This window comes from Melitaea cinxia, chromosome 26 (genome assembly GCF_905220565.1).
Source record: "Melitaea cinxia chromosome 26, ilMelCinx1.1, whole genome shotgun sequence".
NCBI lineage: Eukaryota > Metazoa > Arthropoda > Insecta > Lepidoptera > Nymphalidae > Melitaea > Melitaea cinxia.
In genome coordinates, this window is record NC_059419.1 from 10799552 (window position 1) to 10808906 (window position 9355).

Sequence of the window (9355 nt, forward strand, 5' to 3'; positions counted from 1 at the left end):
CAACCGCTCTGGTGTACTTAGTGGACCGTATGTCGTCAGCGCCTACACACCAGCGGTTTGTGAGTTCGATTTCTGATCGAGATGGATATTTGTATTTACTAATATTTCTCTCCGGTTTCGATGCCTGTCCATGTGGCTCTCCCAGTCTCGGAAAGCATATCAAGCTGTCGGTCCCATTTGTTATCATAAGTACCAGATAGCGATCGTTACTCTTAGTAGGATTATATCCGCCAGCCCGCAATCGAGCAGCGTGGTGGTTTAAGCTCTAATTCTTCCGTACATGGAGAGAAGCCTATGCCCAGCAGTGGAATGTTACAGGCTGAATCAACGCACAACTTAGATTACAGCGTACGAAAATAACAAAACACTACACCTAGCTAAGCATAGAACCTTGTTCTTCTTTAAAGTCATCAAAAAAGCAAAACACAAGCAAACTAATTCATTTATTTATTTATTATTCATTTATTTATTTAAATAAATAAATAAATAAATTCATATACCAACTATAACATATAATAACAAATATAACATAACATATACTTACGCCCTTTAACATTTTAACCATTGCAAATAAATATTTTTATAGTTATTAATTTATGTTAGAATCAAATCAAAAGTCAAAACAAAACGTACAATACTTTGCAAATAAATAATTTTATTACATATATAACATCTCGAATACTAAATATACAAATTAATGCATATACTTATAATTCATTAAATTATTTTCAACACAAATCTTGTCCCCTTTTACACAAATCCACTTACGACATTTGAATACATTAACTCGTTAGTAATAAGTTATTTTATTAAGTAAGGATAAACTTAATATAAAATATATTTTATAAAAGAGTAACTGTAGAGTTTCTTGCCGATTCTTCTCCGTAGAATCTACATTCTGAATGAGTGGTAGCTTCTTTTAACTATAATTCATTAACTTAAAGTAAAACCTATAATTTTAATTGTAAAATGACAATTCTATTTCTTCATTCCAATTTTGAAGCATACTTGAATACATAATTTTTTTTTTAACTTTGGAACGAATATGCTGGAACTTATATTATAAAAGACTTCATTTAAATAAAAACAAATGCATATGTACGTATTAAGATAATAAATATTGAAATAATATGCACGAAATTAAAAATACATTTTGAAAGCTGGCAACACCGCATACGAGCGTCGACATCGATTCTTCGACCGGCAGACGACCGGGGAACGACGAATCTGAAGCTCGTAGGCGACGTTGCCACATTGCTCCGATGCTATTCCACGACAAACTCGACATCAAATTAATAAGACTTGTCAGAGATAACCCTGTCTTATACGACCATAACAATGCTAAATATATGGATTTTAACATGAGGGAAGTAACATGGCAGAAGATAGGAGACGAACTCAAAAGATCCGGTGAGTGACTTTCGCCTGTATTTATAATTTACGACGGGAGGTCGACACGTGTTTACTACTAGTACTCGAACGATTTTCGCTTACGATTTTTATGATGGTGATGAGTTTTGCGTGTGAACGTTTGTTTAATAATAAGGAAAGTAATATATAAAACGTTTAAAATACTAAATGTTTATTAATGAATGAACTGTAAAATTGTATTTATGATTTGATTATTGTTCGTGTATTAAATCCATTACAAATATTTTAGATGATTTACAAGGAGCAACGGTTAACTCCCTAAAATGACAGTTATAGGTAATAAATTGATTTTTATGTATTTTGAAACTCTGATTCCATCTTTGTTTTAAAACTAAATAATATTAAAAAAAAAAAAAAAAAAAAAAAACAGACGCTTACACCCAAGAAATGTATAAAAGTAATGTTTTGTTACTAATTTATTTCACACTAGCTGTGTTCGCGACTACGTCCGCGGGGAATTTACACGTTCGACGTGATTCTTTAAATTAGCATAACTTTTATATTTATGAACCGATTGACATGAAAGAAACACAAAATGTTAAGCTAAGCTTACCACAATATCCTCATAATATATATTAGTGAAAACAGAGAGACAATCATTGTTTTGGGTGCTATTTGCGTTGATGAAGGTCCTAATAATATTTTTTCTAGTATATCTTAAATGTACAGACAGCGACCCGTTACAGTTTTATTATATGTATTGATAATAAACTGTTATAATTTTAGCGGCTGACTGTAAGGTGAGATGGATTAACATACGCGATGTATACAGGCGTATTTTGAGAAAAAACTTGGTACCTGGACAGCGACCGAAAATGTATAAATATGAAAATGAAATATCGTTCTTACGACCATTCTATAAAGACGTGATATTACAAAACGAAGAATTTGAATCAGATGAACGGAGCAACGACCACGGGAATGAAGATTGTGGCGATGAAGTCGCCATCAATAGTGATAATTCAGATGAACCTATTAAAAAATCTAAACTGAAGAGTTATTACAAATCCAGTGTGAAGAAAAAGAAGAAGAGGCGAACGTATGAGGAGGTTATCGATCCGATGAGCACACCAACGCCAAACGACCCCCCGATACCATCAGAATTCGATTCCACGGATCCAGTAGACGCGTTTTTATTAAGCATTGGTGCAACATTAAAGACGTTCTCCCCTTATCATTTGAATCTTGCTAAAAGTAAAATATTTTCTGTCGTGCAAGAGCACGATCTACAACAAATAGTTCAAAAACAACAACACAATGAAACAACGCCTCATGATATCAAAATATCGACATCAGAATCGATTTATATGCAATAATTGTTGCAATTAGTTTTGTTTATTGACCATGTCTTGTTATAATTCCGCAGATTTGGTCGATCTTTTGTAGAATCATCAGTTCGCTTAAAGATGTAGGCAATGTGAATATACACAATATTATGATTGAATATGATTCTTTGTACTAATTCGAAAGTTTATCGATCTATGTAAGGCTATATTATGTAGTTTTTAGAGAGACTTGGTTATCTAAAAGATATTAAAACGTATATTTGAAATTATTGTTTAAAAAAAGTTAAGATTAAGTAAAAACTATTTGTGCAATATATGTAAATGAACATTAAATTTAGTTTAGTTTTACAATAAATGTCGAGAAATACATTTATTTATTCTATGTATTAGGTTTAAGTACCTATTGTACAGTAAATAATAGTTTAAATAAGTGACACTTCACAAAGAAAATGTGTTTTGATGTAGATGTTTTTTTTTTTTTTTTTAATATAAATCTATTTATAATTACAAAATCATTTTTAAGACACATAGTTGGAATCTGGTATAAAACACCATTCTTGATGAATAAAAATAATAAGTTAAATTACGTAAAGAAACCAGCATATAACCTGGAAATTAATGAACAATGAAAAAATGAAGCTATATATATAATTCTGCTTCATAAATTTAATGTGTCTTGCAATTAAAACTTATAAATCTGCGTTGTAATAAATAAAAATCCCTAGTTGTAGTAATCCGATCACAAATTTTCTTTAACCTCCTTCTTTTTCAAAAGGATTGTTTATTTATTTTATTTCATTCATAAAAATGTTGTTGGCTGTTGTTAAATCAACACCTTACAAGAATTTTATTCATTGAAATGAAAATGTTAGAATAGCACATTTAGTAAGCTGTCTCAATCAGAAAAATAAACATGCATATTACTGTCTATGACTGTATGTTATATGATCTTTATCTGCTCCAATTTGTCACAAATTATTTTGCTAACAATGTAGGATATTTTTATTTTTATTAATTCATTCGTTTTATGAGCTTTCTGTGTTGACAAACGATGACATACAAGTTATTCAATGCCAGATATAAAGGATAATAATTTTCTAAGAATTATTCATGCATTCACTTTGATTAGTGACTGCCAGTAGAGTCAAATGACTAATTGATTGATTCTACCTGTAACATTCTACTGCTTGGCGTAGACCTCTTCCTCCTTTTCTCTCTCTACTACTACTTGTTTAACTAACTCTTGTTTTGATGCTAATTCACTAATTCTTATTTTGACAGTGTCATGCGAAATGTTAAATCTCAATGTAAGAATCGAGATTAGTTCCAGTGGTAGGGGCAAGTAACTCGATCGTGACGTGTCGACACGACACAATCGATACGAGAAGGCAAAGATAAAACGTATAACGAACGCACGTTTACTTCTATGTAATACGAAGCATTTGTATATTTTCTGCGGAGTGTCTGCGGTTCGTGATTTTTCGTGTAAACTGTCTTAATTTTGTTTTGAGATAGTTTTTAAATATATTATTGTATTTATTTTTACTTGACGAGCACTTTTTGAGTTATATCTATTAATGCGTATTTACTATATTATCTTTTCGTCGACCTACGTTGTATTACTAGTCGTTGAAGTCGTTTTTTATTTGTTTGGAAGCAAACACAATTATTTTCGTCCATACATCTTTTTTTTATATTCTTTCCTTTATGTCCTTTCCCTGCCTCGTCAAAAGTTATGCACGCACGCATATGAAGAAAGAAGAAATATATAAAAAAAGTTCGTTTTTATTTTTTGTCTGAATCGTTTTATATAATTTTTTGTTTTAACTATTCTTAAATTAATTTAAAATAGTTAATAATTTAGCTCTACCGGACTGCCAAAGGAGAGTTTTTGAGAATAATTTTTACTATCAGTGACATCTAGCGTTAGTATTGGCACTTACTGACTCCAGCGTGTTGTACGTTAATATATTTATTCTTGTAATATAATTTGATAGGTTTTCAAAAATAAATATTAGTAGAATTTAATAATTATTAAATAGGATAGTTATGGATACTAAAATAAATAAAAATATATAAAATATTAGATTAAAAGTATAAGGTTTTAATAAGTATAGAAAATTAAATGTATTTCGAATTTTTTTGCGTAGGTTTAGCAAAAGTCGAACAATATACATGCATGATTTTTCGCGTTTGTGTTTTTTTTTTTTCGTATTTCAACTTTGATTTTATTGGCGCAGTTTGCAGTGACCTACTTTCTGCTCTAGATGTTGTATGTTTGGTCCTAAAAATATGAGTAACACAGGATAAATGTCAGTCCGATTTTAGGTCATTTTTGCGGTATGTTCTTTTAAAAAGAATGCCAAAAACAATGACGTAATGGGAAAAGGGATAGAAAACAATATAAACACTTATATTTACAACAAAGTCACAACAGTAAAAACCGACAGTTATGGTAAAAATATTAATATAGAAATATCACAAAAAAAAAATACTCAAAATTTTCTATTAAATGATAATATAAATTGAATATTACTAATTAATGCTTAAGTAGTAGTCATTTTAATTTTGTTAATTTTCACTATCAAGTATCATCCATCATCAATATAACGCTTTACGGAGCTTTATTTAACAAATTTTCCTTAAGAGCCATTTCACAAAAATCGGTAACAATCCGCGAAATTGTAATATTTTGACGTCGTTAATCTCAGTGTTGGATGCAATAATGTAATTTATATTCTTGAAATATAATAGAGCAGCCTTTGTTGTAGTCCATAGTCAGATCAGAATTTTGATTTATATTATGTGTATAAAATTATCAACCTTTTCATCAGCCTCCTCCCTGGGTAAACGGTCGCAATGTATACTTTGAAGTCCTACTTTTCAATAACCTCTACGTTGAAATCATTTTAAAAAAATATCATAATATGTGCAATATAATTTTGTTGTCCACTATCATAGATTTTTATTCCATTTGTGTCTCTATTAAACGATAAAAAAAATTTAAAGTTACGAATATTTTCCAAATAAGTACAATTTTAAAAGCGATATTTCTCTTAGAAAACTAAGAAATTTTAACGAACTATCTTCATCAAAGTAAACTTACATCATTAAGGAATACAAAAAAAAAAATAATTAAAAGATGTAATTATTTTTAATACATTTTATATTAAATAATAAAAAGATAGTATATATTGCCACGCATCAAGCCCGGTAAATCAGTCGAGCGCTAGCGCTCTTAGAGGTAAGGTCCACGCCAAATTCTGCGCAGCCGTCTCTTTCGCTCACACGCGCCAAGCGCCTGTTGTTATAGCGGATAAAACGCATTTGATACTTTCATAATAAAATATAAATAAAATAAACATATTACGAAAATGACTGTAAAATAATATAATGATAATTTCTGTAAACAAATGTATAATTTAATTTTCTTTTCTCACACTATCAATACAAATAGGCATTTCAATCTGTTTGTCTTGTTATTTGTTAATTAATACGTTTGTCGGTGTCGATGTCATTAAATGCTTTTTTATTCATATCGTAAATATTAGATTCATTCGTAAACTGAAAAAACTAAATCAACTTAAAAAAATTGTTTCATAAAATTGATTTTTTTTATTTTATTTTAAATTTATTGACTGTTGTTATATAACATACTTGAAATTTTTAACAAATTAATTATGTAAAAAACATTTTATACCATAGTTATAATTTTTATTATACATCAGAAAATGATCACGATGGTCTTTTGGTTGTCACACTATACGTACTAGCACAAAGATCGCGCGGCTCGTACGACTCGCGCGATGCGACCAAATTTACCTAAACATGCAGAGCGTAAAATTGTGAAATGGCTCTTAAATCACATTTGTTTAAATGAACAAAATTAATGGTGCGCAAGAATATCATAAGTCGTGAGTTCAAAAATACAAAGTAAGTTATATTACGTCGCTGTAATAGCAAATATCGTCAGTATAACACTGACAAACCAAATAAAACATTAAACTATGTAACTATATCCAGTTTTAATACAAAAACTCGGTAGCTTTAAGCTATTGAACCATTTAAAAATTTATGAAAGTGTTAATCTAAATTTCGCGAAAACAGCGACGCTAATACATACAATATTAACCTAAGTGGGTTACTTCAGTCTCATTGAAGCATTTTTGCAAAATCGCTTTTATTTATATCCTTAAGAAAATGATCCACGATTAGAATCTCGTATTGTTTCCTTTAGCTCCAGACTATAATGAAAAAATTAATAATCCAATCTGTCCCAGTGACTTTACATATAACTTAATTTTAATAACTGAAGTTGATTCAAGATTCTTCAGTTACAAGAGAAGTTTTTAATATTTGAAAAGTAGGACATAAGTGACGTAAGTTAGGGCATGTCATGATGTCAGCTACATTGTTACAACTAACTCACGGTTTAAGATATGATAATGATTCAGTAAGTACATATGTAAGATAATACATAGTATATCAATTCATATCTGACAGGTAGCTTAATAAAATCGCGCCCAAATGATTTTATTTAATAAAATAATTATCCATAAAAATAAAAATGAATGTTGCTAAGCGCATAACTCGAGAATGGCTCGACCAATTCGGCATTTTTTTTTGTGTGTTCCTTAAGCCCCAAGGAAGGTTTCAATACAAAAAACATTCTACTATTAACTTTTGGAAGAACGAAGTCTGTCCGGGTAGCTAGTAATGAAATATTTTTTTGTGGACCTACGTTCTATTTTACCTCATAACTTTTTATTTAGTATATCAATTTTACAAATTTAACACACACAGTAGGGCACAGCAGGAATTTCCTGCTCAAAATACGGAGCAGCCTGACTGGGGTAGTACCTCGACCTTACAGAAGATCACAGCAAAATAATACTGTTTTCAAGCAGTATTGTGTTCCTGTTGGTGAGTAAGGTGACCCGAGCTCCTGGGGGGATTGGGGATTGGGTCGGCAACGCGCTTGCGATGCTTCTGGTGTTGCAGGTGTCTATAAGCTACGGCAATCGCTTACCATCAGGTGAGCCGTACGCTTGTTTTCCGACCTAGTGACAAAAAAAAATTCAATAATTCTTTTTTTAATCGAAAACTAGTGCTTGTCATGTTTTGTTTCAATAATTATGATCGATATCTGACGAGTAAATAGAATTATCTTTAATAATGCGTATCTACTTGACAAAGTTTTTCATCCATCTACGTTGTACTACTGGTAGATGTAATTGAAGTAGATTTTTTTCGTTTGTAAGCAAAAAAAAAATACAGTGTTTCATAGTCATTTCTAAAAAATCTAAAATAAATTTAAAAAAGTGTGTCAGCTCCGACACATGACTGGATTACTCCTTTAAATCGACTGTCTACATAGGCACAAAAAAGGCTTACTAGTCTAAGAAAAAGATTAATACCATATCAAATGGTAAATAAACGAAGCAAATAACGCCATCTAGCGCGTTGGCGCTATTAGAAAACGTAATTAACAAAAACGCAACCAGGTCATTCGTTCAGTAGATTTAACTCCTCATTTTTTTCATACCTGGGGGCCTTATATGAAAATCGATTATTAAGGAGTAAACTCAAGTAAACTCCAAATCTCTTTATTCAAGACTTTCGAACCACTTTTGTCGACATTCGGTTTTCTATTAATTCTAATTCTTAATACGTGATGGGCTACGTGTCCAAATTTTTAACTGTGTTAACACTTACTGCAGCCTATATCAGTACAATCAAATGGATAAATAGGTTTTATCAAATTATCATATATCTGTATTAATATTATAAAGCTAAAAAGTTTGTTTATATCGCGCTAATCTCAGGAGGAATTGCTTTGAAATGCAAAATCGTTTTTGTGTTCTTTAGCACATTTATATGCTTAGGCTATAGGCTATTTTTTCTCAAATTAACGCGTATGAAACCGCGGGCCAGAGCTAGTTAAATATATAATTTTTTTTTTAATTTATCTGAACTGTACATAACATTACTAATATATTCTTTTTTTTAATTCAAAAAAAAAAAAAAAATTGGAGGTTTTATAGAATATATTCTTAAAATATATTCTTATATTCTTATCATTATCTTATTCTTATATAGAGAATATATTCGTAAAGGCTTGTAATAATACGTACTAAAACTTAATTAAAATTTTAAATGTCAACATCAAAGCCAACAGCTTTGGATAACGCTATTTGACAGATGACGGTATCCGACAGATAAAAGTTCTTTTTCACCGTCGAATTCAACTTTATTTATAAGATTTTTCTATTCGCACAAATGAAACAAAAACTATCTATTAATGGAGGTGAAATACCTTTGCCCAAATGACGCATTCTACCCCGTACTGTTAAATTCTAATCGTAACTTATTTGCAGGATAAACTTTATCCATAACTGGTGCAACAGGCCATAATTAAAACAAACATAAATATTAATTATTAGATATTATATCCTTTTCCAAGTACACTTTAACATATTGCGGAGTTTCTTGCGGATTCTTCTCCGCATAATCTACATTCCGAATCAGTGGTAGCCATGTGGAAGCTACGAATACAATTAAATAAATAAAAATAGCTGTACCCTACTCGCGCCGCTACACTTTTTATCAATCATTAGAATCGGTACACCCAGTAAAAA

The 9355-nt window shown here is 30.4% G+C and overlaps 1 protein-coding gene across 1 annotated transcript; it reads left to right on the top strand.

The window, feature by feature from the left end:
* The first annotated feature begins 1196 nt into the window (after positions 1-1196).
* Positions 1197-2875, top strand: LOC123666541. Its single transcript, XM_045600651.1, has 2 exons — positions 1197-1410; positions 2158-2875. The coding sequence occupies exons 1-2, from the start codon at positions 1263-1265 to the stop codon at positions 2745-2747; spliced, it is 738 nt and encodes a 245-aa protein (XP_045456607.1). The 5' UTR covers positions 1197-1262; the 3' UTR covers positions 2748-2875.
* Positions 2876-9355: the final 6480 nt, after the last annotated feature.

Excerpts from the sequence above, each read along its gene's own strand:
- LOC123666541 (XM_045600651.1), top strand. The coding sequence starts at position 1,263 with ATGCTATTCCACGACAAACTCGACATCAAATTAATAAGACTTGTCAGA. Across the intron at positions 1,411-2,157 it reads AGACGAACTCAAAAGATCCG|CGGCTGACTGTAAGGTGAGA; the intron begins GTGAGTGACTTT and ends TTATAATTTTAG.